The sequence below is a fragment of the Crocodylus porosus genome, unplaced genomic scaffold, assembly GCF_001723895.1.
Source record: "Crocodylus porosus isolate Cpor-Errol unplaced genomic scaffold, CroPor_comp1, whole genome shotgun sequence".
Lineage (NCBI taxonomy): Eukaryota > Metazoa > Chordata > Crocodylia > Crocodylidae > Crocodylus > Crocodylus porosus.
The window spans coordinates 67,686,676-67,706,847 of record NW_017728950.1 but is presented as its reverse complement, the minus strand read 5'-3'; the positions used below and the strand labels follow the sequence as shown (position 1 = coordinate 67,706,847).

Below are 20,172 nucleotides of genomic sequence, written 5' to 3'. Positions count from 1 at the left end.
CCTTCCCGATGACACCAGCTCCGCAGTCTTTGGTTCACTGCGTGGATCCTCCTCTCCCTCCTCAGCCCATAGCCCGAGACTGGGAGGATCGACGAAAACACCACCTGAGCTCCCAGACCCCTAAGGTAACCCCTTTCGTATATTAATTTATTTTCTCTGAACTTAATGATAATAGTTTTACCTCAACTTCTGCCTGCTGTCTGGCTAATGTGATATTAAAGATGTCCAATGTCTTTTCAAATTCCTAGAAAACAAGGAGAGAACTTTATTATTTAATTGTTCAATTTGATAAATGCCAAAAAAGTATACAAAAACAAAATATAGCAAAGAATTTCAGCAAGAGGTAGTTAGTTAATCTGAAGTAAATCTGAAGTTTGACTAACACAGCTAATTACCTTTCTACTCATGCATGGCACCACACTCAGCACAAAAAACATTTTATTCAGTCCCTGCATGCTCCTACTTTCTCAACTGTTTGAACCTAACAAGATACAGCAAAATATGGCATACAGCATACCCTCATTTTCTCGAAAATTTTAAACATTTTTTCTGTCCATTGCAACAGCTTTATTTTTACCTGCACATAAATAATTCCCACCTCCATTTTGACCCTTGCTTTAATTTACATTCCAGCATTTTTTTGTCCATTTGAAAAGAACACCCTCAGTGGTTGTATAATGTACTGGTTATTTTTGTACATACCGTGTATCTGGAGACAAAGTTAAATATGCATCTTTATGAATTCTGAATTTGTGAGCTTTATATTTTTGAGAGGGAAAAAAAAAAAATATAAACAAAATGCTGTAAAGCGCACCATACAAAGCACGATTTTTAGAGCTTCTTCCCCTGCCAAAACTCTGGCCAGAAAACAAAACAATCACTGGCCCTCAAAGAATCCTTTCCACTTTTATATGGAATACATTTTTAGAGAGAGCCAATTTCAGCCCAGAGAAGACTTAAAAGTTAGCCCCAAATCAGTCCATACACAGCATTACTGTTCTTTAACAGCTGCATGTGTAGACACTGGCCTAAAAACACTTACTACGCAGAAACTTACTGCAAAGTAAATGCACATGTAGACATGCCGAGTGAGGCAGAAAAACACTGTGTACTTAAACAAGGTATGTACCAATATGCAAATAATATTTGTTACAAGAGCAGCAACAGGAACAACTAGGTAACAAATTAGGACTAGCAATACATTATGTAGGAAAACAAATCATGCACTTATCCCATATGCATAATACTGTTTTTTAATGGTGTACAAAAGCAGGGTGTAATGCCCCATGCATGGGACTGTATACATAGCCAGGTGAACTGACAAGAAATTTGCAGACACCATTACATTAATGGATAAACAAAGAACTGCGTGCATTTTTAACAGGTTCTATTGGTTAAAAACAAATGCAAGGAACCCAGTATAAATGTAATGTAAGTAGGGCTTTCTAGATTGGATACTAGGTTAAAAAATATTGGTGACAACACAGACCACTCAGGATACTGTTTCAAAATAAATTTCACAGTACTTAAAAAAAAAAAAGTCCTTAATAATATACACCATGTTTACCCGAGTTTAAGATGACCCCCCCCCAGCAATAATTAGATTCTACACATGGGTAACTATAACAGATATATAATTTCCCATGTACAGAACCTAATTATTGGGAGGCACAGTTTTCAATCTGTCCCTCCCAGCACTGCAGCAAGGAAAGCAGAGACAGGGAAATAGTTGGCCAATAGGGCTGTGCGAAGCTTTGGTCGCCAATTCGATTTGGAGGAGATTTGGCACGATTCAGCGATTGACTCTCTGAATCCTAATAAATCAGGAGACCCATTAAAAAAGGTCCAAATTGAATCTGAAGCCTCCAATCTGGAAAAGATTCAGATGGGCCGGGGAGAGGCAGGCATCCCCCATCCCCCACCCAGCTCTAGCCTAGTCCCAGCACTTAAAAGCCCCATACTCACCAGTTCTGGCAGCAGTGAACATGGCCTCTGAGGGTGACAGAGCCCCTCCATATGTGGGGCAGTGCAGAACAGCAGGGATCCCCCGACCTGGCATCCACGTAGCAGCTGTCGCATGGCATGGGTACAGCCCAGCTTGGCAGGGCATTGCACACTGCCTGGGAGCTGGGGCTGAGTGGTCCCAGAGCTGCCCCAGCTGCTTTTTTAAAGTGCCAGGAGGCTAGGGCTGGGCAGGGTAGCCAAGGGGCCTTCTCCCGCAGCTCCCCCTGCCCAAGAAGAGGCAAGCACAGCAGGAGGAGCTGTGGAAGAACCTGCAGCCACCCGGCTGTGCCTGCCTCTCCCCAGCTGATCTGAATCAGCACTGAATCTTGGATTCCAACTTGGCTGAATCAAATGGGGACAGAGATTCAAATGACTGAATTAAATCACTATCCTCCAAATAGACCAAATCCGAATCAAATACTTCCCTATTCACACAGGCCTAGTGGCCAGGCCCAGGTGCCTTGTCCCCATCCCACTATTTGCACACCCCTTCCTCCCATGCCCCGCTGTGCGTATACCCCCCTAGTGCCTGCTATCACTTACCCAAAGAGGCAGGTCCAGCTCAGTTTCTGTTTCCAGTCCAGCCAGAAAACAACAGCAGTGGTGACAGCACCAGCACTGGCCCTGGGTCCAGGCCAAAGCAGCTCATCTGCTGCTGCACAGCTTTCCCTGAACTGCTGGACGTCACAGATCTTACCACTGCTGCTACCTGGTTCAGGCCAGGGTGGCTCATATAGTGGAGAAGGGGGCATGTGAAAGAGAGGGGATACAGGATCCCCCATGCCCTACAACACATGCCATGCAGTCTCCCCAGTGCTTCTGCCCACCCCCCCCTTGCACAAGACACCCCAGCCCTTTGCAAGTTTTAATGGATGTTACTACTTATTTGGTGAACATATGCCCCATTAGGTCTAAGTAGTTAGCTAGGTACGTTAAAGTTTAGAGGTCAATATAAAGTTAAAAGTTTCATTGAAAATTACTAACTTCCAAAAATTTTAAAGTCTCTTCATTGGGTTTCTTTGATGTTATCTTCATTTTATACATCTCTCTGTAATTCCTCACTTGTTTTCTGTGATGCTGAATGTGTTCCCATGACCACATATTAAGCTTAGGTTGAACATTTACTTCAAGGACACCGTAAATAATGTATTTCCACCTAATGCAGGAAACATTAAAATGTAAGTTAATTATATGTTACTACAAAGTAAGATGACTCAATCAAAAATCTCATAAGCAAAACACAAGAGACTTAGCAGTTTTTAGAACACACTGTTTAAGACACCAGCTGCAAGCTTTTAAGATGTATATATGTACTAGAGACAGCATGTGAGCAAGCTTGAGCACACATTTACACAAAGATAAACAAAAATCCTTAAATTTGTGGACCTAAGAGAATAAGGAGACTGCCATGAGGTTTGGGGAAGGAAGAAAGAGAGGGGGGCACTTTTGGTAGCTAGATAAACTACAAAAGGCAATTTTGCCATCATGTCCACTGTGGTTTAGCATAGGTCTTGATATAATGCAAGAAGAAAAGCTAGCACTAATTCATTTTTGTCTATGGGTGCCCATTATACTATATTCACAGACCAGTGCCAGTCAGATAAGTAGAAAAGTTCATGAAAAAGTCAAGAATTCACTTCAATCAACCTATAACCATCTTCACTAGAGCTGCCAAGAGCATCTGGGATATAAGTTTTTTTTGTGTAATGCACTGTTATAAAACAATGCATTCCAACTTCAGGTTAGCTCCTGGAACCTTAGAAGTGGGTGTGGAACTATGAAATGAATAAAGTAGACAGACAAAACTTTCAGTAAAGGCTCCTCCATACATTGCATTTATGCTGCAATTAAAGTATTAATCATGGCACATGTCCCCACATGGGTGACAAGGCTCCCAGTTGCACTGGAAGCAGGGTGGATTCCGCCGCAACAGCCCCCAGTCAACAGGGGATCGTGTCCCAGAAAGGGCTAAGGGTTGGCTCTACTCACCTGCAGCTAACCAAGCCCCAGAAGTGGAGGCACGTGCATCTCTGCTGCACCACTTTAAAAATACACTCTCCCTGCGTGTGGGAGGACGCACTGAGGATGTCATTTTAAAAAGGCATCTGGAGCTTCAGTGTGCGGCAGCAGCTGCCGCAGAGGAAGCAACTGCAGCACGGGCAGCAAGGAGCTCCCCTATTGTTCTGGTGGGACCTGACAAAGATTCCAGAGAGCCAGCACCAAGCCAGACCAGAGGAAACCCAACAGGGCTCCTACCCCCAAAGACATGAGTTGCAATGCATCCAGCCAATTAACTGGTGGGACCTGCCTCAGGACTGAGCTCAGACATCAGATGCATGAGTCCTCCCCACCTCCTACCCCGCCGCAGCACTACACCTGAAGTGCTCTGGGGTTTCCTTTATTTTTGTTATGAAAAGTGAGAACTGAGATAGTAAAGTCTCAATATGGCCCACAGCCCGGTAGTAAGGGCCAGATGGCCTTGATTTAATCTGAGTGTAGAGCCAGCGTGGGAAGACCCCACTTGGCTGCTGCCAGCACTTCCAAGAGGACCAGTTGAGTACTAAGATGTCTAGGGGTGATACCCAGAGCTCTCAGACTTTGGAAGTGTGGCAGGGTACCTTTGGGTGCCTGCCACTTTAAGGGCAGAGGCAGGCAGCTACCAGGTACCTGATAAGGGCAACCATTTTGAACACAAGGCATATAAAGGCTGCAGTTAGCTGCTGCCAGGGGAGACAGAAACACTGCCTAGCTGAATTGCGGCAGGAACAACCTTGGAGTTAAAGGCAGGAGCATACAGGGATGCTTTGGAGGCTCCTGATCCTGAGCACGACCTAAAACTGCACTCTGCCGGGGAAGGGTTGCCTCGTGGGACTTGTGGTGGCACAGAAGACCCCAGGAAATGCCAAGCCAGTTACCTCCCCTGTGAAAGGTGAGGAGGGGTGCCTTAACCCCAGCCCCCATCTTTGGGTGGGTTTTGGAGGCAGTTGGGGGAGTAGAGGGGCCAGGTATGCTCACGTGTAGGTGCCTGAGCCCAGCAGGGATGACAGATCCTGGAGACCCCAGAGCGGGTAATACGGAGAACACTGGGAGGCCCTGCACAGAGTAGGGTTGAAGTGTGAGTAGGCCTGAAGGGCTGTACTTGAGGGGACTGAGAAGGGCTGAAGTTGGAGTAGGCCTAAAGGACAGCCCAGGGGGTGCACTGAATAGGGTCGAATGGAAGTAAACTTGAAGGACAGTGCAAGGGCCAGCCACATAAGAAGTTGTGCCTGGTGAGAGGCTTGGGGCAGAATTAGCCCAGGGTTTGGCACAAGGCTGGAACCACGCAGAGTAGGGGAACTCGCAGAAACCGAAGGTTCTGAATGGCAAGGCCAGTATGAGTGTAGCAAAGTCTGATGGCCCAAGAGGGGCTGCTCAAGGGGGACCAGGGTAGTGGAGTGTGGCCCGATAACAGGCAGTATGCCAGAGGCACACGTGCGTGTGTGGTCTCAGACCAGAAGTAATGTTAACCTGGATGCCATCTGCAAGGCATGGGCTGCAGCGTAGGGAAGGAACACAGCTGCAGATAGCTTCCCCTGGCTTCAGGGCATGCAATGGTCAGTCTCCCATATTTACCATCTGTTTGTAGCAACAGTGAAGTCTTGGCAGGCGAGACAGGGCAGATTGCCCCGTAGTGACAAGTGAGCAGGCCGAAAGAAGGCCCAGCTCCAAGAGATGCTCCCCATCACAGAAAGTATTTTGGATACCAGCATCATCCTTCAGGCAGTGGTGAAAACGAGCTGGGGCATTGTGTGTTACGTCACAGCAGCTGCAACTGAACCCAGTTGGCGAGTGGACAGGATATAGGGGAGGCAGAGCCTCAAGTCACCTGCCCCAGTACCAGGGGTAGAGAATCTCCCCTATTTCTGGAGGAACCTCCCTTCCTATCAGTACCTACTGATGACCAAGACATGGCGGGAAAGTAGAGGGGAGCCCATTCTAGGGCAAGAGGCTCCAGGTACTCGGCAGCAAGTTAAACTGAAGTGCAAGGGAAAAACAACTGGCGCAGGAATTGTGACATGCCCCACAACATAGTAGCCAGCCCTACCCCAGGTACAGCATAAATGACATAGGTGCTACCTGTGCACCCAAATTTAAAATGGCATGGCAGGAGATGCAATTGTTGGAATCAGGTATCAGATCCCCAGGCACCTTTAAATGAAGGTGTGCTAGGGGCTTAAGAAGTTCAAAAAACCATGCTCTCCTTTAACAATGGCAAAACAACCTCTAGGTAATTATTTCAAGTAAGTAACATATAAAAGTATATTTTAAAATCTTTTATAAGGTCTTACCATGCCTTGGCATTGTTGTGCAAAGGAACATCAGGCCTGTATTTCCTGTATGGTAGGTTTCGGGTCATCATATCAATGGACTCAAGGAGCTCCATAACACTGAAGTACTAACAAAACAAGTAAAAAAAAATTATTATTAATAGAAAGAGTTCTAAAATATTAACTGAAAATATTTTGAAAACTGTATTATTTACACCAAGGAGAGAGAGAATGGTCTCAAAAAGGTTTAACAGGCTCATTCTAATAGTTCTCAAAAATGCTCCTTTAGTCAATCTGCTAATATTTTATCAGGTCATAGAAATAATTTTCATACAAGAAATGTTACCTGTGGTTTATTGAATTCAATGGCTATATCCTGTAAATTTACATCCAAGTCCATTTTTGGTGAAGAAAAGTCAAAATCAGATCGAGGATTCATACGGAGTTTGGCTTTAGCTGAAATTGGACGAAATACTAGAAAACGAAAATGAAGAAGAGTGCAAGAAACTGAAGTCAATCAGTTAATTATTTAGTACAGCCTAAAATTTATGCATTATTCCACTGAAAAATTCTCAAAATTTCCTTTATGTAGCTTAAACACTAAATAAGCAGTACTCATTTTGAACAGTAACAAGCCAAGAGCCAATGGGAATTTCTTTAAAAGGATTTTCCTCAATATTTCCCTTTGCAGGGTTTTCAATAATTAAACTAAAAATAAAATAAAATTAAAATGTGGTGTAAATTGCCTCCCATATGCTAGTAAGTGCTACATTATTAGTATATAGTTTCAATTATTTCAACTGTAAAATTCACTTCAGTATACCAATTATTACACCATAATAGTTCCTATGCCATAGTAATTTAATTTGCAGGAACAGAATAAAGGTAAAACTATTCACTGCTTATGGGCAACATTTTTTCGTGCATTAGGGTTACTTTTTAAACTAGGCTGGTCAGAAAATGTAAAAGAATTAAGTATTTTTAAAAATGGAGAAAAATAGTCAAATTGTTTTCATTTTCTGATGAGCTCTGCTTCTTTGATCTACTGCTGTTACAAGTGTCAGTCAAATTCTTAGTAAATCTTTAAATTGACCTTACATAGTAAGTAGGCAACTACCAGAGGAAGAAGTAATTGATAGGTGTTTAAATACCCAGGGCAGCTGTATTAGTTATGTGCTCTTTACAAACTGGGTGTTTATTCTGCAATAGGCAGATTTTAATATCTATGGAGGTACAGTTGCAGAATGAAGGCTTTCCTTAACACACGTTCCAAATACCATGATTGAAAGCGTAGAATACCTACACTCAGCTACCGTACTTATTAGTCAATTAATTTAATAAATCCTATGATCTGAAGGTGATTTGTGAATCTCATTATAAGTTTATTTTCAAAATTACAGGAACACATATGAAGAAGTTTCCTGCGGCCCCCAAAACGCATTACATTTAAGACATGGTTAACACACATAAGTAAGGCGTGATAATGCAGTAAAACAAGCCACATAGTTATTCCACACATATAATGGAATCATTTTGTGGCTCATTTGCATCATGCCTTAAATTGAACATGTGGTCATACAGGACCTTTCAAACCCTGCATGCTGCACAGCTGGTTTTATAGCTCTTGGTGCACAGAGAGCCCAGCCTCAGGCTGCTGCAGCCCAATGCCAGCTCCCTGTGCACTTAGCTGATTGCCAGCTGGGGCCAGGGACTAGTTTGGTTCCTATTCCCAAAAGACAATCAGCTGACTGATTTCATCTTCCTGTTGCAGGGATCCAATTCCCAATCCCAAAATTGCACGTGCAACATGACAAGAAGCACGACTGTTGGGAATAAAGATTAGATCCCATCACATCTTTAAAGTGAATGTCTGTTAGGGTCCCCACTTTTAAAATGGAGGACCTTCACCACATTTTGTGAGTATTTACATTTGTTGAGATACTTTATCCATTCCAGCAAGTTGCCTTGGATGTGGAATAGTTGTAACTAAAACTGAGACAGGTCCTTAAATTTCAAATAGAATTTATGACCATTTATTAAGTCTCACAGATTCCAAAACCACAAAAAAAAATCTATTATGCATAGCCATGTTTCCATTTTCACTTCCATTACTCTACTCTTCTTCCACATGGGGCTAAAAGAGTTATTTCCAGAAACCATACTTTTAATATATTACAAAGCTTTTATTTAGCACCATATCAACAATATATGGAAACCTGGGAGAGGAGGTTATTTCATAGCAAATTTAAATGTTTGATTAAGAAAATGGTAAAAGTAAACATTTTGTACAATACAGTACAGTTATGAGGGGAACAGGACCCCAAAAATAGAAATCATATTGGTACATATGCAACTATGGGATGGTAAAGCAACCTTAACACATTATTAAACATGCAACCTATATATGCCCAAGGTTAATTTTTTTTTCTCTCAATACTTTATAGTATGAGTCAGAACCAAGCACATGGTAACCATATTAGTACATAGCTGTAGGATGGTAGAAGCATTCTTGGTTATTTTCTTTATATTTGCTTATGTTTGCCCAGGGTAAAGGTACTCTCTCTAGCACTTGTAGTCTTTATTAGAGGCTATGGCATAAAGAGTGGGGTGCCATGTTCAGTCTATCCCCCAACTCTAACTTCTGTCAGGTAATCTTGGCTGACTCATCATACTAACGATGGCCAATGATATGCTTAACAAAACTTCCCATGACCATCTGATGGTCTCTAATACCTCATCAACTTGAAATAGCACCATGGTACCTTGCACTCTCAGAATGCTCTCATTACTCAGGTGCCGTAAACCATGCATACTGATTATGAACATCTGCAATCACCTTACACACTTCTCCTTCAGGTTACTAGCCAGTTGGCTGTACTTAGTCAACTTCTCTTCCCAGACTTCAGTGAAAGCCTTTCACCAGTTCTTAAAGAAGATGGTCACATTGATGATCAAGATTTTTTTGCTGTCAATGGTTACAACAATATCTGGGTGCAATGAGCTGCTGGTCACAACCTAATTAGTACAGTTTACACCTAGCCAGGCCTTCACCAGCCAGTCCTGTAGGGTATTATAGAAAAATTGCCACACTCTTGCATGGGGTTAGCAGTTACACAGGTCATGGACAGGGTCTTGTTCTCACAGAAGCAGCTCCACCAGCTTCTGCCCTAGTGGCCATAGTGGATGGCTCCATTGAACAGGAGCTAGTTGAGGCAGACCTGGTGGATGGAGCACCACCCTGCAAACCAGGTAAAGTTGCCTCAAGACAGGAAGCGTTTGCTGGTGTTCCCCTTCAAAGTGACCTAGCTGCATTTTCCCTGAAAGGTCACTGGTGTACTTCACACAACCTCTCTCAGGAACCTCTCCACACAGGTCTTCACTCAGGAGGTGATGATGATCCAAATGAGAGCTGCAGCCAAGAGCAATGGGAAGCTTGTACTATGACAAACTATAGCAGCTGTTGCACTTGCTAGGGTGCTGCTAGCATTGCAGGCACAGGACCATAGAAAATCAAAGTCCCTACCATCTTGCCCAAGCTCTCCCTCTAGAGACTAAACAACATGGCATGTCTTTGATGAATGGCAGCCTAGTGATCCTCTCTTTGACAGTTTCTCTGAGGGGGCACTTGCAGCAATACTGACCACCAGTTCACTGAAGTAGGTCAAGAGGCAGAAGGCATGTCACTACTGCAAGTCATTACTACAGTAGGTCCTAGCCACGAAAATATTTCAGACAGCCCTTTTTCTGTTACTTGAATTACAGTCCAGGGCTGGGAGGGGTACCAAGATGGAGACAGAGACATCAGTGGATGCTAATTAGAAGGTTCCCTAATGCAGTGGTGGGAAACTATTACCCTCCAGGCTATACCTGGTCCACAGTAGCTCAGGGAATGAGCAACATACTCTGGTTGGGCACCAGTAAGGCATTACCAAGTCCCACAGCGTGCCAAGTTCCACCAATACCCTTCACAGCAGCCCAAGGGCAACCCCAGGGTCCTTAGGATTTCAGAACTTTATCTACTCCCTCTGCCCAGCACTGCCTGCTCTGTTCCTCCAACCAAATCTAACCCATTCCATCATTGCTGGCCACCTGAATCAATGATTAAAGTAAGCACGCATAGAGGTTTGGGTACGCCAGAAGGGAAGGAGAGAGATTTACACCTTTTGGCAGAGGGCTGGGACATAAACAGTGTGGCCCATGGCAGAAAATAGTTCCCAAACCCTGCCCTAAAGCACCCGTTAACCTGTAAGGGCCGCTTTTAAATACCCTCTAGATCACAGGTGCTCAACCTTTTTGTCCTGTGGACCAGATGGGCAGTGGCCAATCTGTCCATAGCAAACAGGACTGGTGCTATAGCAGGGGTAGTCAAAACGTGGCCTGCAGGCTGGATGCAGCCCGCCACGCCATTTTAGGGGCCCCGTGGGCCAGGAAGAAAGTTTAGAAAATTAATATTTACCTGCCCCTGGCTGCCTGTCATGCAGCCCTTGATGGCTTGCCAAAACTCAGTAAGTGGCCCTCCGCCCAAAATAATTGCCCAGCCCTGTGCTATAGGAACAGAAGGGGGTGAAAGGGGAAGGGGTATGGCTCAGCCCCCATCCAGCCAAGCAGGGCAGGGGCCAGAAGTATTAATTGCCACTGCTTGCCCACTGCCAAATTTCCTGATCAATGAGGATCCCCATGGACCAAATGCCATTGACTCTGGAGGCTGGATGTTGAGCACAGGGAAGATGGGTCCTGGTCCTAGTTCCCCCTGCTTCATAGAAGTGACAAAGGTTTCTGGAAAATTCTGTCTAGTCTGGTCTATAGACATGGAAAATTAGTAGTCAGCATTTTGCTTTATTTAAAAACTCTTAGTATAATATAGAACATGCATAAAATTAAAAAGTTCTGTTAAGCATTACATGTGAAATAAAGAGTAGGTACATTCAGAGAAAACCACCACTTACCAAACTCATAACCATCTGGAATCATATTTTGGCAGGCAACTCCATGCTTTAAATTATTCTGTATTAAAAACAAAACAAAAAACCCAACTCTGAGAACTTAATTTCCATGTGAGGTCAAATAATTTTATATAAAGATTTGAAAATGTTTTAAAATGTTCTTTGTAGAAAGGGTACCTCTGAAATTAGTTTGCTTTTTAGAAATAGATGTTTGCCCTTAAGTGAAATTGAGCAAGCCCTTTTAATAAAAGACCTTTGGTTTTTAACAATATGAGCAAGCATAATAACTACTTCCTCCTACAAAATGCAGTGTAATAGCAAACAACCATGGATAGACAGAGAAAAATTATAGTTAGTATTAAGGCCACTAACACGTCATCTTTAAAATTTTATAAAACGTAAGACTTGCCTAAATATACTGTGGTTCAACTTTGTTATACTAATCTAAAATATTCAGTAACATTTCAAATATGATATCATCATTAGTATGCTTTAAGTCATACTTGACTTACCAAAGATTCATCATAACCACCATGGTAGAACATCTGAGACTTTACATTCCAGTAAGCAAAAAAGTTATCAAGTCGTACAATCTGAAAACCAAGCAGAACTTTTACAGTCAAACAGACTGATATTCCATAACTTACCACTAAAATTAATTTTCTAATTGATAGTAAATATTCAAATACTTCTCACATGCTCAGCTTCTCTCTCAAGTTTAGGTTTCATAAATTATGTATTCTTTCATGACAGTGTTATAGACACTGTGCTGTTGTTATACTTTTACCTTATAGAACAGCTTGGCAGTTTCATCATGTAAACATGGATTCCAATTTTGATCTGCTGTCTGGAGAGAAAAAATACAGGAAAGTTATTCTGAAATCCACTAGATGCATACTGACCTTTCTGTTCTAATATTAGCATGATCAAATATCAGAAGCAAACAGTAAATATACACTATAAACCTAATTCCATTATTTCAATTTAACTGAGAAAAGGCTTGAATCCTTCCTCAGAGATGAAACCTAGGGCCAGGACTGAGACCCATAATATATACAGGAAGGGTGCAAGGATGTCCTTTCACTAATCCTGAAGACAGGTAACATCCATTAAAATGTGGACTACAGATGCCAGAAAAAAAAACCACCAAAGAAAAAGTTCTTGGAGTTGCCAACTTTCTCAGGTTATCGTAGCATTTGCCGTGCCTTTGGCTAACCAGTACATGCAAGGATTAGTCAACTTAAACCTTTGTTACATTTCAGGCTCATGTTGTACTATTATGTAAAATTTCATCCTACAATACCTCTTTCCTAAAATAGCAAGCTGTCAACGACTATATTTATATTAATTTATAAAATATATTCCAAGTTAGTGGACAGTATTAATCTAGCAATATTACCTTTTTACTGAATAGTATTATTAAATCTACATTTTACTTACTTGCAAACTGAGATTCTGAAGTGAAACACCAAATGACAATGGGTTCTCTCGATTTGTAATCTAATAAGAGCAAATATATAAAAGAGCTATTTAAAATTAGAATACATACAGAAAAGGAAACACAATTAGTAATATTTGAATATTTGCTTACAAGGATCTACCAGTCATGTAGTTTTATTTTAGGGACGTAAATACTGATTAAAAAAAATATCCATTTGACCTGTTGTAATTACAACGGTTAAATGATAAATTGGTAGGTGGAAGGAGATTCCCAGTGCAGCTACTCACAGCTTCTCCACTGCCTGCTACAAGCAGACAGAGTTCTGCAGTGGGCAGCAGGGGCTTGCCCAGAGCCCAGGCTGCTTGTGGCAGGCAGCAGGGAGGCTGCAAGCAGCTGCACTGGGGTCCACAGAGCCTAGCTATAGGTAATAGTCCCCTCCCTCCCCTCCTCACCCCCGCCTTCTAGTTACTGCTGGGGCATCATGTGGTTTCCCATGCCCCCACCCCCCTCCTGCCAGACTGCATCTTGCCCCATGCTAAATGATAACCAGTAAGATAGAACTGATTATCATTGGGATTATTGGTTAAATGATTAATTTAACCAATAATCCCAATTTAACCATTCATATGCTTATTTTATTCTATGTGCTTTAAGCTCCAAATTTATATCTGCATTTATCAAAGGCTATCTTCTCATTTATTTTTGACATTTTCAAAAATCTGCCAAGTGAATGCTGCTTGATTTGCAACAGCACTTATTGTTCACAAAGGCATGACATTAAAAAAGTACCAGAAATTGGTAAAGTGTTAGAAATTTCCTTATCACATCAAGAGAGTAAAGAGGAAATAAGAAACCAGATGGGTTCATACTCATTGCAAACAGCTATTTTCTGTCATATATACACAAAAGTACTCACATCATCTTCATATCGCACATGAATGTTGGAAATTTTCACTTGAAGATTTTTGATGACCTGAGTGACTAACTTTTCTACAAAAGTGTCTTGCTTTTCTTCTTTTGCTTTATCTAAATTGAAGTGCAGAAATCTATCTTTAGTGTGAAGCAAAAATATATTCAGAGAGGAAACTGAATGAGAGAAAAATAGAACTCTAATCCTATTAATTTTGTAACTGATTAAAGCCTAAGAACCAGTAATAAGAACATTGTAATTCTGACTACAGGAAACATACACTGTATTAAATGTTGTAAATTAAAATTAAATTTGCTACATATTATAATTATATAAAACATTACCTTTTCAGTTTACCTAAATAAGTATTTACATCATCATCCTCCATGGGCTTCTTTGACTGATAGCTCTAATGCTGCATTAAGGACTAGATTTTAAAGATACTTATAAATGCAAATTGACGCCCAATGAGATACTCAAAAAATAACAATATTCAGTGAAAGCTGACACTGCTACTCAGAGAAGAAAGTCAAAACTAGCTTCTAGAAAGGAATAGTCATATAAGTTCTGAAACTTTGGTAGCAAACTTGAAATTGCTTCATTAGAGGAGTTGTTCAACTTAAGCACTAGTTATATAAAGGATGTGCATTTCCAAAGCCTTATTTAAATTTAGGTTATTTTTTGACCTTTTCTGCAACAAAGGTGCCCTGAAAGTCTAATGATGCAAACAAAAGGTCCAAAAACTGGTCAGTATGGAACATTAAAAAAAAAAAAAAAAAAAAAAAAAAAAAATCAACATCCTGAACAGAAAAATGTACAGTGGCCATCAGTTCTTAAAAAAGTACCAAGTACTCAATTTATGAATTTTCAAAATTCATAAGTAAGGGTTTTAAAAATATTTAATGAGGCAGGAACTAATTCAAAAGAATCCATTTTCAGCTAGTTTAAAATTAAACATTTTTTAATAAAAATCTGGCAATAGTTATTTTCCATAAGAAACAAAAATATTTGTTTTCCTTCATTACCTTGATCAGCTATTTTCTGTTTTGCTTCCTCTATTCTTTGTAATTCTCTTTGCCTGGCTTCCAGGAGCTGTCTGGCTTCTTTCTCAGCATCATATTTTATACCTACATAAACAAAATACAAGAAGTTACGATCCAAGATATTTCATAGATTCTTAAAATTCTGAAAATGTTCTTTGAAGATCATTTTGATGAAAATATGAAGAATAATTTTAAAGTCTTGTTCAATATAAAAATGTGATAGTAAAGAAACAGAAAATTAATAGCTGAAGATATAAACTACTTAAGAACATGACGTTATATTAGCCAGTTCTGTTGGTTAGTAGTAACTACTAACCATAAAAGAAATAGCAGCAGTGCTTAAAAAACACAAAATCAGTGTCAAAGATCAAAATAATGATATATTAAAACACAGAAAAAAACCCATTGTTTTCCTCTTCAACAACTTACTGGCTGTGGGCACTACAAGCAAGTAAACTCCATCCAAAACAGCTTCGACGGGTTGAGTATAAAGATTTTGCCATGGGATCTGTAAGTTAAGTTGACCTATAAACACATGAAAGAAAAAAAGGTTACTATAATGTGTAGTGAAATATTTGATTGAAAAAAAAAAAGAGGTCCTACAAAATCAACCACCACTCAAATACTTAAGTTAGAAGAAAAGTATTATAGTTAGAATAGACAAAAATAATTTTACCACAAACAAAAAACATGGTTTGTGACCCGATTGCGATCTGTTTCTTTTACTTTTAACAACTAGCAAGGGTAACACACAGGAAAGAATAAGATTATGCAAGATAAGGTCAACGGTAACAATTTTATATCCTTTAAAGTTGTGAATCTGGGTGGCCTAATCAGAATTTAAAAAAACACCAAAAAACATCAGCAGCTCCATGGAGGAAGCACATTTTAAGGCCTGATTAAAGATACTGATTTGGGATTCAGTACTTTTCCTTAAAAAAATTTTGCTTTTTCAAGTTGACATCAGTAATTCCTGTCAAACTACAACCAGCCAACCACTTTGTGCCAAGGAAACCTTCCCCATCAAGCAGTATGCTAGGAAGGAGATAATAACCGGGGAAGGCCAATGAAGTGTTAGCACATGGCAGAGTACAGGAAGAAAAGACGTAATATTGTACAGTAATGAATTTTTCTTACAACTGTGTTTTGCTGCTTTAATTTTTCAATTACTATTTATTTCCACTAAGATTTCAGATGAATAAAGCAGTTTTTCTTTTCTATTTGCATTTTAATTCTAGAAAAGGAAGAGTGCCTTTTATATATATTAAACTGTTCCAGAGAAAAATAATTGGTTGGATTCTGTTCAGAGACACCCATAGACCCCTTAAAACTTAACTACCTGAGATATCTAAGGTCACTTGTACAGGAAAAAAAAACAACTGGAAATTGCTGCCATGTTTATTACATGGTAGGACATATTGCAAACTGCAACTTACCAATATGACCCGCTTTCACTTTAAATGGTACATCCAACTGACTCTGCAAAGAAAATATTTTAAAAAATTAAACCAATTTCGATGTAAAGGGGATCTTTGTGTTTTCTTCCTCTGTCCAGGAAAGTTACACTACTGTTTAATTACCCTCAAAAGTTTTGAAAAAGAAATACTGACTATAAATAAGAAAATGCTAGTATTTAAAACCTTCGCTAAGTTTTTAATCCTAAAATTGTTAAAATATTAGGAAAAAATATAAGTTTATACTATTTCTTGGTTACAATGATTCCAACAGTTGCAGCAGAACAAATAGGGGGAAAATATATATATATAAAAAAAATTAATTTTACCCCTAAAACACAATTAGAGCAGGCTATTAAAAAAAGAGATCTAGTGGAGGTTTCTAAGACAACTACAGAAATTTATTTGGTAACAAATATCTCCATTTACCATTCACGTTAAACCTCACCCTCACATAGCACATTAAGTATTCAGAGTGCTATTGAAACATCAGTATTCACAACTGTATTAATCCAGTACCAGTTTCTCATTTTTGATTTCTTGGAACTTACTAGTGCATTTTCCTTTATTTCAAGATTCTTAAGTGCTACGGCTCCTAAAAGTAAAAAAAGAAATAGGAAATTTTTAAAACAGCAGTCATCTGTCTCCCCTTACCTCTCTCAAAGTTGGCAGCAGATTTCACAGGGAGCATTCAGCAATTAGGGTACCAGTTTGGGACTTCTTATGCAAACATAAGCCACAGATTTTTATCTATACTACATTAACCATTTTCCCCTGAAAACCTCTCACAGTCACCAGGAACAGTGATAATCCTGTTGTAAACCAACTGCCTTCTAGGCAGATCCTGATGACAACTGGAAAAAGTATGGGCAGCTAATCTGCACTAGCACTCTCATTGGTACTAACATGCCAGTGTTTCAACAATAAGGTAAGAGTTTATGAGAAAAACTCAATAAAAACATATGGACTTCATTTGCACTAGTTCCTTGTATGTTCACAAAAAACTACTTTAAAATGATCAGAATTGTCTCCTACAGTGTTGGTGTAAATAGTATGCATTTCCCATTAATAGATAGAAAATGATAAAAAAGCTAACTAAGAAAACCCTCTGATCCGATTCAGCTGATCCACAATGCATTATCTCAGGGGAAAAACCGCCACTCCTTTTCACTAGCTTCAGACAAGACCCTGATGTCCAGAAAAGGTCATAAGCCTGAAATTGATTATGTAGCAACAACAATTCCCCACCTCCATCTGCATTTTCATAACTAGTGTACACACTTTCATCTAAAGCAGGGGTATCAAACTCATCCAGCCCTGTGGGATGCCACATTCAGTGTGCACCTGACTGCCTCCTGCACTGCCATGTGCACCAGCTCCAGCCCTACATGCCGCATACAGCGCATGCCAACCCAGGCAACACCGTACCTAGACTCCTGGTGGCCCCCGGTGAACTTTTAGTATAGGACCCCACTTCCCCAAAAATTATAGTAATAATAATAACCATTTTTAGGCCCCCTTTCTGTCCAAGCCCCAACTGGCCACCTGGTTCACCCATGCCTGTGTCTGGCCCTGAACCCAGACCCTACACAAACCACATGGTGTGCAGATCCAGTCCAGGACATGTGCTGCATGTGGCATGCATGCCCCACTCTGGATGAAACCTGCACTCTTTACCCATCATGTGAGCCAGTCCCCAGACCCAATGCAGAACAGCTTCAAACCGAGCATAAAGAGCTGGACTGGCCCTACTCCATGTACTGTTTGCAACACATACACAGCATGCACCAAACTAGCTCTATGCCTTGCATGCAGGGTGCAGGGCCAAGGCAGTGCTGGCTGCACAGGACTGCTCAGAGAGCTACAGGCAGCACCGTGGACTGGAAGATAGCAGTCCAAGGCCCAGATTAGGCCCGGGAGCCATATCTTTGACACCTCTGATGCAAAACATCATGGTACATCTAATCTATACCCTGAAGTGCGAGTACGCTCAAATGAGCGATTACTGTAAAAACAAAACAAAACACAGATGACTACTCAAATCTGCTCTTGGAGTATATGTTTAGTTTACATCTGAGGTAACTTATGAAGTTTTTAATACTTTTCAGTTCTGTTAATCACAGGGGTGGGCAAAATGGCAGATCCAGACAGTGACCCGATCTGGCCCATGGGCTGGACTCTGCCCACCCCTGTTAGCACTACATGTCTAATGCAACTATATAAGAGTGCACAGTTCTTTTGGAAGTTGCTCACAAACAGATTTCTTATCTGAGTTCCAATTATAAACATCTCTGTAGTTTGGAATTATAAAATCTCTATCAGCATTGCATTTGTCCCTGGACAAGCTGTGCCTGTGTTTATCCCGAGACAGAAATATCTCAGAACTGGTGCACATACTTTGCCCTTCTAATTAGGGTTTACCAGGCAGCTGAATGCACTGTCACTTATCTGCTAGGGATTTAATGCCGCAATCCCAAAATAACCATCCCAATGCACCTTGCAATGCCCCCAGATAAACTGTGGGTGCCAAGTTGACTAATTAGCTCTGCAGTAAAGCATTACCGTCCACATGTACGCTGGTATTACAGCACAGTAAACTAACCCCACTGTAAAACAGTACTGTCCTAAGGTAGAGTAATGTATTGTGCTGAAATGCACGTGTAAATGCTTACCACGGGCATAAATTGTGTCCAGTCAGCCAGGGGTCTACTCCGCTCTGGCTCAAATTGCTGCTGTCCTGGGTGCGCATGTAGACACTGTGCCCAGGAGCAGTTTACTCCAGGACAAATTGCTCTGGAGTTTATTGCATCACATTAATTGCACATGTAGATGCACCCAGTTAGTCGTACTTCTTATCCCATGAACTTTTAGGATTATCCCTGGGCAACAGACAGACATGTGAAAAACTGCCCGCTGTCTCAAGGATAAAATGGTTTACCCTGAGATAGATGTGACATCCGTTTGTAGCCTGTGAGAAGTATAAGCCAGAAAGAAACCTTTATTTAACTCTGAAAAAATAAATCTACTAAAATGATCAAATCTGGCATCACAGCTATGCAGATAGACAAACAGAAATTTATGTTTTCAAGAAACGTACAATGCATCACATTCAAAAAACAATGAGAGAAAGTTTTGGCTTTAAAAGTTTATTAGTAATGCTTCTTATAAAGCTTCACATCTACATATTTGCATTTCAGAGATAGAATGCCTTCTTGTGTTGAACTACATCCATTGTGGCTCATCCCTCCACCCCCCATGAAAGATACCAAGCAGTCCCAATTGTCCTTCATTCCTTGCTTAATTACAAAATTCTTGAAGTACGCTAAGATTGCATCCAAGAGGGAAAAATACAGTGAGAGAATATGAAAATATGAGCCTTTTGAAGGACAGCAAGCAAACTGAGTTGTATCAAATATTTTCATATCTGAGAAATAAGCAAGAAGTACAATCCTTTAGAACGTGGGCTGAAGCATTATACGAACAAGAACAAACTGCCAAAATGCATCTGCTTTAGGAAGCAGACCAAAAAAATACTGAAAATCTATAAAGCGACCAAAACTGCACTCTCCCATATCAGACCCAACAATTCTGCAGATAATACACAAGTCCTGCAATTGTGTTATCTATCCACCCTGTCATATTTACATTACCACCACCTATGCAGCAATATGATCTACACAGGTTAATATACTGTACTTTAGGCCTGTGTGAATCAGCAAGTATTCACTTTGGATTCAGATTCAACTGATTCAGAGGGACAGTGATTCAAATCGGTGATTTGATTCGGCTGAATCGGATCTGAAGATTCGGCACTGCTTCAGTGATTTGGCCATAGACTAAACAGGCAGCAGTCCTCACCATGCTGGACACAGCTGGCTGTCTCCAGCTGGTAAATCTGTTGTGGTAGGTGGAGGGAGGAGGGAAGGGACAGTGGGGGCAGATCAATACCCACGCAGCGAGGGAAGGATTGGGGCTGGGACAAGCTGCCCAGCTGGGGCCAGGGGGCATAAGCAAAGCCATCCCTAGGGGTGTGTGGGGCTGAGGGAGAGGGGGGAGGGTGGCAACTGGCC

At 40.8% G+C, this 20,172-nt stretch overlaps 1 protein-coding gene across 2 annotated transcripts in view; it reads right to left on the bottom strand.

Moving 5' to 3' along the window:
- VPS13A (vacuolar protein sorting 13 homolog A) overlaps window positions 1-20,172 on the bottom strand; it is a 168,734-nt gene that overhangs the window by 134,263 nt on the left and 14,299 nt on the right. For both annotated transcript variants that reach the window (XM_019554917.1, XM_019554916.1), the window contains exons 2-14: window positions 16,654-16,697; window positions 16,085-16,127; window positions 15,078-15,173; window positions 14,631-14,732; window positions 13,612-13,721; window positions 12,695-12,754; window positions 12,042-12,101; window positions 11,767-11,847; window positions 11,258-11,315; window positions 6,658-6,785; window positions 6,333-6,439; window positions 2,989-3,160; window positions 182-244 (exon numbers count right to left, since the gene is read on the bottom strand). In XM_019554917.1, the coding sequence (XP_019410462.1) occupies window positions 182-244; window positions 2,989-3,160; window positions 6,333-6,439; window positions 6,658-6,785; window positions 11,258-11,315; window positions 11,767-11,847; window positions 12,042-12,101; window positions 12,695-12,754; window positions 13,612-13,721; window positions 14,631-14,732; window positions 15,078-15,173; window positions 16,085-16,127; window positions 16,654-16,697 (1,124 nt within the window). The remainder of the gene's footprint in view (window positions 1-181; window positions 245-2,988; window positions 3,161-6,332; window positions 6,440-6,657; window positions 6,786-11,257; window positions 11,316-11,766; window positions 11,848-12,041; window positions 12,102-12,694; window positions 12,755-13,611; window positions 13,722-14,630; window positions 14,733-15,077; window positions 15,174-16,084; window positions 16,128-16,653; window positions 16,698-20,172) is intronic.